The 13,660-nt window shown below is 38.9% G+C and overlaps 2 protein-coding genes across 2 annotated transcripts in view; one reads left to right on the top strand and one right to left on the bottom strand.

The window, feature by feature from the left end:
* Window positions 1-994: 994 nt before the first annotated feature.
* cckar (cholecystokinin A receptor) lies at window positions 995-2,763 on the bottom strand. Its single transcript, XM_014016165.1, has 2 exons — window positions 2,386-2,763; window positions 995-1,620 (listed from the first exon to the last, which is right to left on the bottom strand). Exons 1-2 carry the CDS (start codon window positions 2,510-2,512, stop codon window positions 1,322-1,324), a joined length of 426 nt encoding a protein of 141 aa, XP_013871619.1. The 5' UTR covers window positions 2,513-2,763; the 3' UTR covers window positions 995-1,321.
* Window positions 2,764-4,231: 1,468 nt separating this feature from the next.
* The window catches only part of tbc1d19 (TBC1 domain family, member 19), a 26,622-nt gene continuing 17,193 nt past the window's right edge, over window positions 4,232-13,660 (top strand). The window contains exons 1-10 of the mRNA XM_014016176.1: window positions 4,232-4,422; window positions 4,507-4,579; window positions 4,666-4,711; window positions 8,704-8,779; window positions 8,910-8,984; window positions 9,842-9,905; window positions 10,718-10,764; window positions 10,851-10,961; window positions 12,755-12,827; window positions 13,215-13,253. Of these exons, the coding sequence (XP_013871630.1) occupies window positions 4,327-4,422; window positions 4,507-4,579; window positions 4,666-4,711; window positions 8,704-8,779; window positions 8,910-8,984; window positions 9,842-9,905; window positions 10,718-10,764; window positions 10,851-10,961; window positions 12,755-12,827; window positions 13,215-13,253 (700 nt within the window). The 5' untranslated portion in view covers window positions 4,232-4,326. The remainder of the gene's footprint in view (window positions 4,423-4,506; window positions 4,580-4,665; window positions 4,712-8,703; window positions 8,780-8,909; window positions 8,985-9,841; window positions 9,906-10,717; window positions 10,765-10,850; window positions 10,962-12,754; window positions 12,828-13,214; window positions 13,254-13,660) is intronic.

Genomic DNA, 13,660 nt, shown 5'->3' with positions numbered 1-13,660 from the left:
GGTAACATAAAAGTGTTGCAAGTTAATGTAAATGTATTGCAAGGTAACGTAAATGTATTGCAAGGTAACGTAAAAGTGTTGCAAGTTAATGTAAATGTATTGCAAGGTAACGTAAAAGTTTTGAGGTAACGTAAAAGTGTTGCAAGTTAATGTAAATGTATTGCAAGGTAACGTAAAAGTTTTGAGGTAACGTAAAAGTTTTGAGGTAACGTAAAAGTTTTAAGGTAACGTAAAAGTTTTGTGAGGTAACATAAAAGTGTTGCAAGTTAATGTAAATGTATTGCAAGGTAACGTAAAAGTTTTGAGGTAACGTAAAAGTGTTGCAAGTTAATGTAAATGTATTGCAAGGTAACGTAAAAGTTTTGAGGTAACGTAAAAGTGTTGCAAGTTAATGTAAAAGTATTTTGAAGTAATGTAAAAGTATTGCAAGGTAATATAAAAGTGTTCAAAGATAATGTAAATGTATTGMGAAGTAACATAAAAGGTTTGTGAGGTAATGTAAAAGTCCCCAGATGACACATCAGGGACTCTGAACAAAGACTTGAGAAGCAGATTTGCTAGTTTGGGTTCTAAAATCTAGAGCTGATGCCTCTCAGCAAGAAGGTCACCGGTTCAAATCCCAGTCCGGGGACCTTTCTGGGTAGAGTTTGCATGTTCTCTCCGTGCATGCATGGGTTCTCTCCGGGTACTCCAGCTTCCTCCCACAGACCAAAAACATGACTGTTAGGTTAATTGATAACTTTAAATTGTCCTTAGGTGAGAGTGAGAGAGTGAATGGTTGTTTGTCTCGTTTGTCCCTATGTGTGTCTCTGTGATGGACCTGCGGCCTGTCCAGGGTGTACCCCGCCCCTCGCACTGTGACTGCTGGATATGGGCACCAGTGACCCACGCGACCCTGAAAAGGAAGAAGCGTGTACAGATGATGGATGGATGGTTCTAAAATCTACATATTTGAAAGGACTGAGAGTAAGCCAGGCTTCTTTTGTTTTTTATTTTTTTACAGGGATACAGAACTATTGTTTGACGTGCCTGTTTCCTCTAATTGACTTTCACAGATCAGGAAACAACAGATCACAACAATAGAACTGGAGAAAGTTAAGTGATTGCTGAAACTGAATTTTGTGCTGCTTCCATAACCGGGCCTGTTTTTAGCTCAAGCTCATTAACCCTCCAGAAGCATTCGGACTCAGAGGGAAATGAACCTTGTGCAGGACTTMAATTATCCCCTGTCTGTCTGACGAGAAACACGATTACCAACACAACAAGAAWGAGGTGTCTCCATGGAAACGGACAGATTACTCCATGCTCAGCAGGAAAGTTTTCATATTTTTAACAGAGAACTTGGACAAATMTTTTGTCTCCACATACCCATGAAGTACATGATCAGCTTGCATATGGCGATGCCGAAGACGAAGTCCTTCATGAGGTTGGGGATGAGGGTGAAGGGGATGCACACCAGGGACACCATCAGGTCGCTGATGGACAGGGACAGCAGGAACAGGTTGGTGACGGTCCTCATGCGSCGGTTCCTCACCAGGACCGCGATGATGAGGCTGTTCCCGAGAACGCTGAGGAGGAAGATGAGGCTGTAGAGGATGATCCGGACTGTCTGGTTGATGTCTGGCAGAGGAGGGGGCACACACAAACACATTCATGTCATTCCACTAAATTATACCTATAGGCTAATTTGACTCWCCCTCTCTGACGCACAACACGTCCATATCTGGAGCTATAGTCAAAAGCATGACGTCATATTTACTAGCTGGCTTTTTTATTTTTTTATTTTGTTCTTCAGTGGAACAATAACACAGCTTTGGATGATTTTTATRATTTGGTGGAGTAAAGGCGATGCTTTAAATAGTAATAAAGAGTGTTTTAGTTTTGATGGAATAAGTCATGACTGCTTTGTTCTCATGCTAGTATTAACAAACCTGATTACTTTTGCTAGGAAAATAAAMCCCAAACCAGCTTCATTCGAGCGCAGTAGAATAAAGAATATGTCACAATCCTTCAAAAATAAAATCAGCTCAAGAGTTCACAATAAATTTAAACTTGCGCAGGTAATTATAGCTGTACCAAATCAAGAACCCCAAAATGCCATAAAGCTAATGATGTCATTTTTTGTCTAAAACTGTTTTTATTTAGAAAACTGACTCCTATGTTTATATGTTTTTTAATTTGATCCAAAAAATGCATCATAAAAAAGAACACTTTTCTGTTTCTATATGTTGCTGCTCACTTGGGTGACCGCATTAAACGCCTCGTGGAGAACCTGAGCCGTGCGCCTTAATGCGCAATGACGCGTGAGGAAAAAAAATGCCCAAAAGCGAGGCTCTGATTATTAATCCGATTATTGTCATTAAAGAAAAAATAATGTAATGGTACCTTTCTGCTCGGGAGGCAGGTCCTGCTCGCTCCCACATTCCGACAGATTCCCGATCCCGAAATTACACAAAATCTTGTTGAGATCAGTTGAGTTTATGAGCATGTCCTGGATCGTAAACGTCTCCATTTTTGCGCCTCTTTTTCCTCTCCTTTCTCTCCCCCCCACTCTGCTCTCCGACAGATTCAGGTCAGATCTGACTCCAGAACACCAGGGTTCATGCTCCTCACGGGGATGAGTTTTAAATTATATCCTGTTTTTTTTTTAAAAAAGAGATAAAACAAACAAATAAGAAGCGCGAGGAGAGGTGAGGAGCCCGCTGCCCTGCAGGTATCTGTGCGCTCTGAGCGCGCTCAGACACGTGGAGCTCAGCTCAGCCCAACAACCCCTCCCCTTCAAAATATATGGAGAAAATGACCACAGAGGTGCAAAAAGATGTAAAAGTTTCTTCTTTTCCAGACGTGATTTGGGAGATTAGATCTGCACTGCAYCTATTTCTGTCTCATTTCGGGCATGCTGCTGCAGGCTGCGGTATTTTTATGTGAACATGTCAGCAGCAGAGTTATTCTGACTGAAATGGGTGGGGAGACTCAGGCGCAGTTTTTATTTTTCTGTTAGCAAAATAGCTCATGAATCATTGAACGGATCTGGACGAAATTCTCGTAAATCCATTAATGGATATCCATCTAGAGCTGATTCAATTTTGGAGCGACCTCGGTTCGAAATRGCCGCTACAGCTAATCAAATATTGCAAACACAAAACTGGTTTTAGCTCAGTCGATTTTAGAGATGTTGAGATAAAACTTGGAGAGGTAGCAGCTGAGGCTTGGCCCCAATACATATTATGAGCACAACACAGAGCGAGGTATTTTGCTGTCAAACCTTTGCATTAACATTTGGAGTCATTTCTTTCTGCCTGTTAGCAAAATATCTCCTGAACCACAGGATAGCTTTGAATGAAACTCTCAGGATATGATCACTGGATGTAGGTGTGCGGCTGATTAAGGTTTGGAGCTAACCCAATTCAAGATGGCTTCCACAGCTAACTTAATTAAAAAACTACATAAATGGTTATAATTCTCTCAGATTTACAGATATTGAACTAAAATCTGGTATGGTAGTAGCTGAGATCCATCGTCCTTTGAGCACATTAATAAAAACTCAGACTTCATCATTTATCAACAAAGTCTAACTCTGAACTTATAAAACAATGACGCTTGATTTTTTCCCCCTAGTTTTTTAACATATATTTTTGATTTGCCATGTTTAAAATGACTGAAAATCTACACCAGCATCTTCTAAAGTGATTAATTTAAACAATATATAAAAATACATTGTCCAGTCATCAAAATAAGTCAATTATTACAAAGATTTTAAATAAGGAAAACAACAAATAAAAGCCAATTCCAGAAAAACTGTTGCTAAAACCAAAGCTAAGACTGACTAAACAGTGGTTAAATGCTCAAATTGACAAAACGGAGGCGAAAAACAGCACAACGTTACGCAGAGTTAAAAGAACACATAGTGTTTTAGTGTTGGAATATTTCATTTTCTTAAGGAATATTTGTAACTAACATTAGGCTACTAATTTCAAACAGTATGAAAGTAAAAAAAAAACAATGGTCATCCTGAATGAGCTCAGAGGAAAGTATGCGGAAGTAATTACAGTATAAAAAAGTATGTAAAACAAACACTCCTTACAAAACAAATGAATAAAATTACATTTTTATTCGAGATATATCCATTTATTACACTTCTTTCCCCCCCACAGAAAACACCGCAGGAACGTTTTTATTTAGGTCGGAACAAAAGAATCAGTCGCTTGTTTATCCGGCGCGCGCTGACCGACCCTCCGTTGCTAAGTAACGACTCCAGGTCGGTTAGCGCAGCATCCGCAGCAGGTGGAACYGCTCCTGTGCGTCTCTGTCAGGTGAAACAGGAGGATGGAGGAAGGCTCCGAGTTCTCTCAGAGCATGGCTCAGGTCGTCCAGCGGCTCAGAGGGACCAGTTTACATTCTCAGATAGAGAGACAAGCTAAAGTGAGTGGGTTAGCATCGAGCTAACGCTTCGGGGTTTGTTAGCTTTTAGCACAAAGCTACTTAATAACGTGTTTCCTCTCCCAGGACTGTTTGCATCGACCCGAGATAAAGCTGGAGTCTCTGAAAGAGGACGTGCGTAATTATCTTAAAACAGCAGGTGAGAATATTGAATCTAAATTTATAGAAACACGTGATAATATTTGTTTTTGCTGCCATGTTTACGTGTTTCACCATTTTTTTTAGGTTGGGAGAAAAAGCTGCAGAATGCTGTCTACAGAGAGCTACACATGTAAGACACGTTTTCTCTGTAAGAAAAAAGAGCTTCACACAGTGTTGTATAAAGTACCACAAAGTGATACTTGAGTAAAAGTACAAATATCTTACCAAAAAATTACTTTGGTAAAAGTTAAAGTCTCCTTTAGGAATATTACTTGAGTAAAAGTCTTAAAGTATCTGATATTTGTTGTACTTAAGTATTAAAAGTAAAAGTATTGATTTAAAATGAACAGTTAGATTTTAGTAATTACATTTATTAGGAGGTGACCTCCCCAAAAACTGCAGAAATGACTATATATTGTATTACAATAATTCATTTATGTTAAATTTAGGATGAACTAGTCCAGCTGTTTCAGTTTATATACATATATCAAGGCTGCACAAACCTTTTCCCCAAAATGAAAATCTATCTGAGGGCTGCGGCCAAATACAATAATATTAATTCATGAAATACAAATACTTCTTCAGTACAGTACTTTTATTTTAATGATAATGTCCTGCTGGAGTGTGACTTTTATTCATGTACAAACTAATACAGTATTAGAATTTTATTATACTTCTCATCCAACCACAATTAAATTCACTCTATAGGAGGCACAGTTTATATGGATAGTATTTATTATTTTACAATAACAAGCTGGAATGAAAACAAGCAAAAATGAAATAAAAGTAGCGACTTTCCACTTCTTGCCTTTTTTTAAATGTAAGGAGTAAAAGTAAAAAGTAGGCTAAAAAATAATTACTCAAGTAAAGTACAGATACCCAAAAATGCTACTTAAGTACCGTAATGAAGTATTTGTACTTTGTTACTTTACAACTCTGGGTTTATATTTGATTTGTGTGGTGAATGTATTCAAGATAACTGCCTTAGCAAAAACGTTTTGTTTATTTTTCTGCAGACTCATCAAACTTTCTCACTTTTTTCACGTCATAGATTTTCTTGTGTATGTCTCTTCCACAGACGGTGCCAAAGTAAAACCCTATTTGTTGATTACGCGTTTTTATTTTATAAGTAAAAACAACAAACCACCTGACTTGTTGTTAGCAGCTCACAGGTGATGGGATGAAGAGTGACTGCGGAGGTCGAACTCAGTCGGGTGAATTCTGTGTCACTGGAAGAACCAGTCAGTCAGTGGAGCTGCTGCTTTTAATTACTGTCTCTGCAAAAATTCACACGCTGCTGCTTGTTCAGGGTTTGTTTTGTGGCCAAATACAAATCCAGACAAGATCGATTTGTTTTCATTTTTATTTCATAAATAACATGGGAATCCAGCTGTTTTGTAATCGTTGTTTTAAAGAGAGAGAAACTAAACCTGAGAGCTTCAGACACAGAGTGACAGGAGGTCCTGCTGAAATCCTTTTTACATTTAGYTTGGGTTTAGGTTAACTTGTTAATTTCATATGTACATACTAGATTTATTAAATAAACCCTTTATGATGACATTTAGGAGATGATTGCGGTGACTTTTTATAATTTTCATTGTATTTAACTGTACTTGGAGATATTTTCCCCACATAAATACAACTCCTTTACCTTCAAATACCTTCTTTTAAATCTGCTTCATCTTACTTCTCCTTTTGTCTCCATTTGCTACTTTTAGTTTTTAGCTACTTGTTTGCTGCTTTTAGCTGTTAGACTGAGCTGTAAGCTACGTTATAGGTCTGTTGCTTTTAGCTTCTAATAAGCCTTTTGATACTTTTAGCTTTTAGCTGCATTTCTTATACTTTTAGCACTTAGCTAGCATCTTTCTTTTTGGCTAGCCCTTTGCTTTATTTATCTGCCACACTGCTACTTTTAGCTGTAAGCTAAACATTTATTTTTTAGCTTGTACCAACCTTTTTATCCATTTAGCTACCCTTCTGTTACTTTTAGCTTTTAGCAACATTTCTTCTCCTTTTAGCACATAGCACATTTTTGTATTTTATGTTTTTAGCTAATACATTGCTTGATTTAACTTTTGGACCTCCTTTTGTGACTTTTCACCAACCATGTTGTTATATTTAGATGTAAGCTATGAAACATGTTTGTTACTTTTAGCTTCTAATAAACCTTTTGATACTTTTACCAACCTACCTGTCTGTTAGTTTTAGCTTTTAACTACATTTATAATGCTTTTAGCACCTAGGTAGCTTTTTCCTACTTTTAGCTTTTAGCTAGGGCTTTGCCAGCATTGTGATACTTTTAGCTTTTGGCTAACATTTCTACTTTTAGCTTTTACCTACCGTTCTGTTTAGTTGCATTTTTTTGTACTTTTAGCACCTTGCTAGCATTTTCCTACTTTCATCTTTTAGCTAACATTTTGCTTCTTTTAATGTTTGGCCTTTTTCTGTATTTATCCACCATTCTGTTACTTTCAAGCTCCAAGCTCCAAGATCTGTTATTTTTACCTGTAGCAACCTTTTTTAAACATTTAGCTACTTTTCTGTTACTTTTAGTTTTAGCTGAAAATTTTAAGCTTTTCAGACATAGCTAACATTTTCCTAYTTTTTGACTAGTATTTAGCTTCGTTTAGCGTTTGGACAGCCTTTTGCTACTTTTAGCTACCATGCTGTTAATTTTAGTTCCAAACTATGGCGCAGGTGTGTTACGTTCAGCTTTTAGCTCCACTTTTTCTACATTTTAGCATCTTTCTAGCATTTTCCTACTTTTAGCTTTTAGCTAGGGTTTTACCAGCATTGTGACACTTTTAGCTTTTGGCTTACCATTCTGTTTAGCTGCATTTTTTTGTACTTTTAGCACCTTGCTAGCATTTTCCTACTTTCAGCTTTTAGCTAACATTTTGCTTCTTTTAGCATTTGGCTAAYCTTTTGCTATATTTAWCCACTATTCTGTTACCTTCAAGCTGCTCTACATGTCTGTTATTTTTACCTGTAGCAGCCTTTTTAAAACATTTAGCTACCTTTCCATTACTTTTAGCTTTTAGCTACATTTATGAAGCTTTTCACACATAGCTAACATTTTGCTACTTTTAGTTTTTGACTATTATTTACCTTTGTTTAGCTTTTGGACAGTCTTTTGCTACTTTTAGCTACCATGCTGTTAATTTTAGTTCCAAACTACGGTGCAGGTGTGTTACGTTTAGCTTTTAGCTCCACTTTTTCTACATTTTAGCATCTATCTAGCATTTTCCTACTTTTAGCTTTTAGCTAGGGTTTTGCCAACCATTTTCTACTCATATTTTCACTAGCCTTTTGGTCTTTTGTTTTTAACCACTCTTTTTACACCTTTGCTTTTAGTGAGCCATTTGTGACTTTTAGTAAGCGTTTGCTGCATTGATTTGACCCCTTTGCAACTTCTAGCTAGCCTTGTACTACTTTTAGCTTTACACTAAACCTTTACTACTTTTTGCTAGTGTTCTGTGTGTGTTAGCATTAGCATCTATGCTTCATTTTCTTACCATGTTATCTGTTGTAAATAAAACAAATATGTTTAAAGTTAGAACAGAAGAAGTTTTTTCATCTTTTTTTTCTCATCAGATCCACTGTGAGTCCTGGGGAATTTAATGAAACATGGACATTAAATTATTTCTTCAAAACTCTGATTTTGTCTTTCAGATCTGTTTCTGTCTGACCTGGATCAGACATCTGCAGCTAACCTCTGTAGTATTGCTGTAGGTCCATTAATGGTTTGAAAAATGTTCTGCTTTCACTGGTCTTTAAGAACAGGTTTGTTCTCTGCAGGCTCAGACGTCAACATGAAGCCTGCTGCCTCCTGCTCTGTGCCCTCATGTGTTTAGATTAGCTCAACTGTTTAATGCTGGAAGACTTTGAGTCATCCTGCGCTGCGAGCAGGAGACGCTTGGTACATCTGGAGAGTATGAGTCCTGACTCATCTGTACCTGGGTCGCTAATGGTGACAAAAGGGTTGTTTTTAGGAAGGAAAACTTTTCTAACCTATTTTTAATAGATTTTCTGGATCTAATAACAGGATGTTTGTGCCTTTTATTGTATTCGATCTTTGAAAGTCATCAGTCTTTGAAACACGTTTGTGTTTTCTTATTCCAGCCAGCTGCCTCCAAGTCATCCCAGAGCTCCTGCAGAGCATCTCAAAGAGCCTCTGGYCTACATGAGGAAGGCTCAAGTCAGTCCTTCTCCTCCCGACTCTTTGATTTATATTATTTTTATCTGCTAATTTGCTTTAGAGATGTAAAATCAGTTTTAAATGTAACGTAGATGGTATCTGAAGCCGACCGTGTTTCTTCCCCTCGCAGGCCAGCTGGGAGAAGCGCGTTCTCAAAAGCCTGAACAGYATGAGCACGGAGCTCGAAGTGCCCCTGGCTCGCAAGGTAGTTCAAATATGGTTTGTCTTGGATAATTTAACTCAACTTAAACAAATCTTTTCCTCTCCAACGACCTTTATACACTTACCAAAAAAATGGTGATCCACCCAGATGGAGTAGTTGAGAGGAAATGAAAACCACACACGTTGAAAAGTCGTGCGACGGAGTGAAAACCTTGTCGGATTAATGCTTTCCTGGTAATCCAATCTGATTTAGAAAATCCTGACAGAATGGACATTTTCATTTATTAACAGAATTCTGGGGGGGTGGGTCACACATATCTCCAGAACCATTGATMCGATTGACCTAAAATTTGAGATACTGTGCTGTGGTATCACAAATGACAAATATTTCAATTTTCWTTCAAATCTGAGGTGGTTGGGTTAAAGTTTCTTCTTTTTTGGTGTACTTACACTTAGACGCAGAGGGGCACGAAGGACAAACCAAACTGCAGTGTTGTATAAAGTACCACAAAGTGATATTTGAGTAAAWGTACAAGTACCTTACCAAAAAATGACTTAGGTAAAAGTTAAAGTCTCCTTTAGGAATTTTACTTGAGTAAAAGTCTTAAAGCAGGCTCCTCCTCTCTTCTGAAATCACAAAAGGAGTTCCACAGGGCTGTGTCCTAGAGCCCATTTCATTTTCTATTTTTATAAATAACTTGTGTGACGATTTGTCAAATGTTTATCATTTACATGCTGATGCTGTACTTCACTCTGTTGAGTTCTAACAGTCTGCACATCCAGCATTATAACACAGTAATAACCCGTCGTCTGCACGCTCCTTGTCTTTGTATCATTTGCTGAGATTTCTCCCGGCTGTGCAGTACTTGTTGACCCCTCCTGTTTCTGCCTGCTCCACAGAGGCCTGCAGCCGAGCAGAAGGAGCTCACCAACAAATGGAATGAGATGGGCACGGACGAACCAGGTCTGCAGACATTCCCCAGGGCTTTGAGCCCGACCCATCTGCCTTTTAATGAAAGATTAACCGTGACGTGCGTGCTGGTTTATTTAACATCAGCTTCATGTTCTGCTTTTCTAAACCCGATCTACCACTTCTATATTTGCTTTAATAGAAACTCAACTTGACTCTGCAGCCTTTGTACTTTTCACCGTGTTGACTTTGGTTTGTACCTCTTCTTTAGCTCAGACTTAAAAGGCTTCAGGAAAGAATAACCATAAAAACTGATCCTGCTGTAAAATCTATAATTAGTGTTTTAACTCAGAGGCCTTTTGAGAAGAATGTGCAAAAGCACTCTGCTGTTAAAGTCTGGTTTTATCTGCTCGCCCCAGCCTTATTTCAGCTTGAAGCCAGGCCCATTTCCAGAGAACACGCATATCTTTTGTCCTAACAGTTCGATCGCGGCTCAGGAACATATAATAACATTTAGGATGTGCCGTCCTACTGGTGTAAACACTTTGGACTGCAGAAAGAGAGCCTATCCAGACCTCGCGCACCGTGCTGCGATTAACCAGCGGCACCCCCGCCCTCCTCCCGCTCCCATCCCAAACATCAACGCTCCCCTGCTTAAGTGATGACGCGTCACATGAATTTACAGCCGAGCCGCGCAGACAGGCGGGTGGAAGTCCCACTTGAGGCCGGCCTCAGCTGCTCTGCTCTCTGACGTGTGCGAACGCTGCCACCTTTAAAAAAACAACCTTTTTTTAAACCCCTCTCCCCGAGTCAGGTGRAGAACTTAAAATACAGTTTTCATAAATGTTCCTTTCTGTGCTTCTCAGATTTAAGTCGCTTCAGGCCCGTCTACGCCCCGAAAGATTTTCTCGAGGTAACGAAACTCCTTCCTGCCTAAATCCGTTTTGCTTGACTGACGAGGCTGAGATGAACACGACCTCGTTGCTGCCGTCTAACCAGGTCCTGGTCAGTCTGAGGAACCCCAACCACGACAGCTGTGAGGGCGTCAGCACCCGCAGCCACTGGGGGCTCGTCCAGGTTCCCCTCAATGTCAGGGACATCCCGCAGCTGGTAGGGACAAGTCTGAACCTTTATCATGATGGATTTATCTTCAAGTGTCCGACATACCTTCTGAGTCATATAAAAATATTAAAGCAATGATTTCTGTGTTTTGAGGTGGGGTTTCTGTGAGAGAGTAATAGTCAGTATCTTACCAACTTAAGATATCTTTTTGACCAACCTCAGTTTGCAGAAATTAGGTTTAATTTTCACCAGACTGATGAGCTAATGGCTAGTCTGAGTTTGTTTAGCCAAATTTGACCATAATTTACGTCAGTTCTTCTTTCTAACACAAGGATGTCAAACTCATTTTCACCAAGGGCCACATGAGTGTTATGGTGGTCCTCAAAGGGCCAGTTGTAAGTAACTTTGACATTTTGTGTTGAACTTTAACTAAACACAAAAATGTCACATTCCTCATTTCATTGCTAAGGCTTAGCACCGCTAGCCAGGGTTCATGCAGGGTCTTAAAAAGTCTAAAAACGCTAAAAATCTGAAAATCAAAATTTTAGGCCTAAAAAAGATGCCCAGATTTTCATTCAAGGTCTTAGATTTAATTTAGTTGAGTCTTAATTTTTTTACTTTCGATCATTCCCAACAAGCGTTGGCTGCATAAATAAACAGAGTAAAGCGCTGTAATCAGAGGTTGACGCAATCTGTCTTCATGAAGTGCTAAGTTTGCTACTGGTCTTTGTGCACATTAAACTACAAATCCCATGATAACTGCAGGCATAAAATGGCACAGTTTTCTTCCGTGTTTTCAACCTCTTTGCCACAACAACCCCCTGCATCCAGCAGCTTGTTCACCTTCCCAAAAAACAAAGAAGTTCAGTCATGTTCGCTGCTTGTGGTTTAAACATGGCAAAGTGTGTTTTCAATGAGACTTGACTTGATATCAGTGATTTTTGCACTCGGTTGGAAGCGGTCCACAGCAGTTGATATGAAGGTCTCATAGTAATGACTGTTTCATTAAAATAATTTGGTGTTCTTGWATTAAAATTAAATATTCTTTAATAGCTAAATTGATAGCAGTAAAATGTTTGTATGTTAAAAATTCTGGGACCATTTGAATATTTCTGTTAATGCATCTGTTTGGTCTTCAATTTCATTCCTACTGGTCTTAAAAGGTCTTTAAAAGGTCTTATATGTAATGTACTGAAACCTGCATGAACCCTGGCTAGCAAACAATAACTGAGCTCTACGTGTTTTTTCCTGCATAGAAACAGTGTTTTAACTCGTCCTCTGTATAAGAGAAAARTACTATGTGTACGACTGACTGAATGTGAAGAAATAATATAGAAATACTGTTAAAAGTATGAGAGTTTTTCTCACCGTTGAGTTGTGGTGAGTAGCTGCCATCTTGAATTTAGAATTCTCCCACTTTCCCACAGGGAATTCCCACCGGAGGGGCAATCCAATTTGAATATACGACTTGTAAGTGGGAAACTCCCACTTCCCATGACAACAGGGCTGCAACAAAAGTAGTCGGCAAAATTGCTGTGTAATATACAGTAGATTTTAAATAGTGAACTTCGCTGGCTACTTTTGAACCCTGTGTACTTCCACCTAGTGGTGGGACATTGTCATTTTGTTATTAAAATAATCAACATGCATCATGGGAGATGTAGTTTATGGTCAGTGCTTGCTTTAAARCAGCATACACTTATTTTAAAAGATTGATACACTGAGCCTTGAGTTTGACACGTGATCTAAACCTTTCTAAACCCCCCCCCCCACCACTTCAAAACATCTGAGTTACTGCTTAAAGGTTTATGAACCTTTGAATTTGTTTTGCTCCRTTGCAGAGAAAAGTCTACTCAGAGCTGAACCTGAGCATGGGCCAGTTGGGGATTGACGACGTCGCAAACATCCATCCAGGTACAAACAAAAAMCACGGCTGAGATCCACACTCATAACGAGCCTGGAGCTTCCTCCACTCATTCAGCAGCTTTTAAATACAAAATTCACACCAAAATACTTCCCGTTGGGGTTAATTAATGTGTTTATCTGTCAACTAGTTTGGCTTAACTTTCTGTAAACTACACTGGTTGGGTATTGGCTTGAGTTCCTCGGCTGTGCCTCACGCCCGCCTGGAGTTTCTCAGACAATATCTGTAAAGTTTTAGATATTGACATTGTTACAGTTTGGTTTCATGCMTTAAATATTGTCTCCTTTGCTATCTGTGTGTTTATAAATCAAACCGATAACTTTGTTGATAAATCTGAGCCAATTTTATTTTTGTTTTTGTCTCCGTTCTCTGTGCAGACTTGTTTGAGAACGACTATGTCCACATCGGGAAAAAAGGTTGGTGTTTGTTTCTTCATCAGGAGCTGCAGCGTGCCGAGCTGAGTGGCACTCAGAGCAAAGTTATCTGAACGTCCAATAAGAAGAAATCAGACACAAACATTAATACTGGCTTCACAGGCTGTAAACACAACCAAACACACGTAATTCACTGTTTTACCCTCAGCTGCTGCCTTTTTGGCTTCTGGGCTGCAGCTTATTTTCCAGGCCAAGTGTTAAGTGCARTCAAACAGTAAATTAAGGGACGAGAAGCGTGTTCGTTTATGCCAAAACCTGCCAGCAKTGTAAGTCAAAGACTGTGTGTTTTTGGCTGCTGTCACAATACAAATTTAGGGGCAGTTTTCAGCTTTTGTTTGACAGTTTTTGGGAAAGTTATGCAGCAATTTCAATGACATATTATATATATA

This window comes from Austrofundulus limnaeus, unplaced genomic scaffold, assembly GCF_001266775.1.
Source record: "Austrofundulus limnaeus strain Quisiro unplaced genomic scaffold, Austrofundulus_limnaeus-1.0 Scaffold140, whole genome shotgun sequence".
In the NCBI taxonomy this organism is placed as follows: Eukaryota; Metazoa; Chordata; class Actinopteri; order Cyprinodontiformes; family Rivulidae; genus Austrofundulus; species Austrofundulus limnaeus.
The sequence above is the reverse complement of the archived record's forward strand: the minus strand, read 5'-3'. Positions and strand labels throughout refer to the sequence as shown.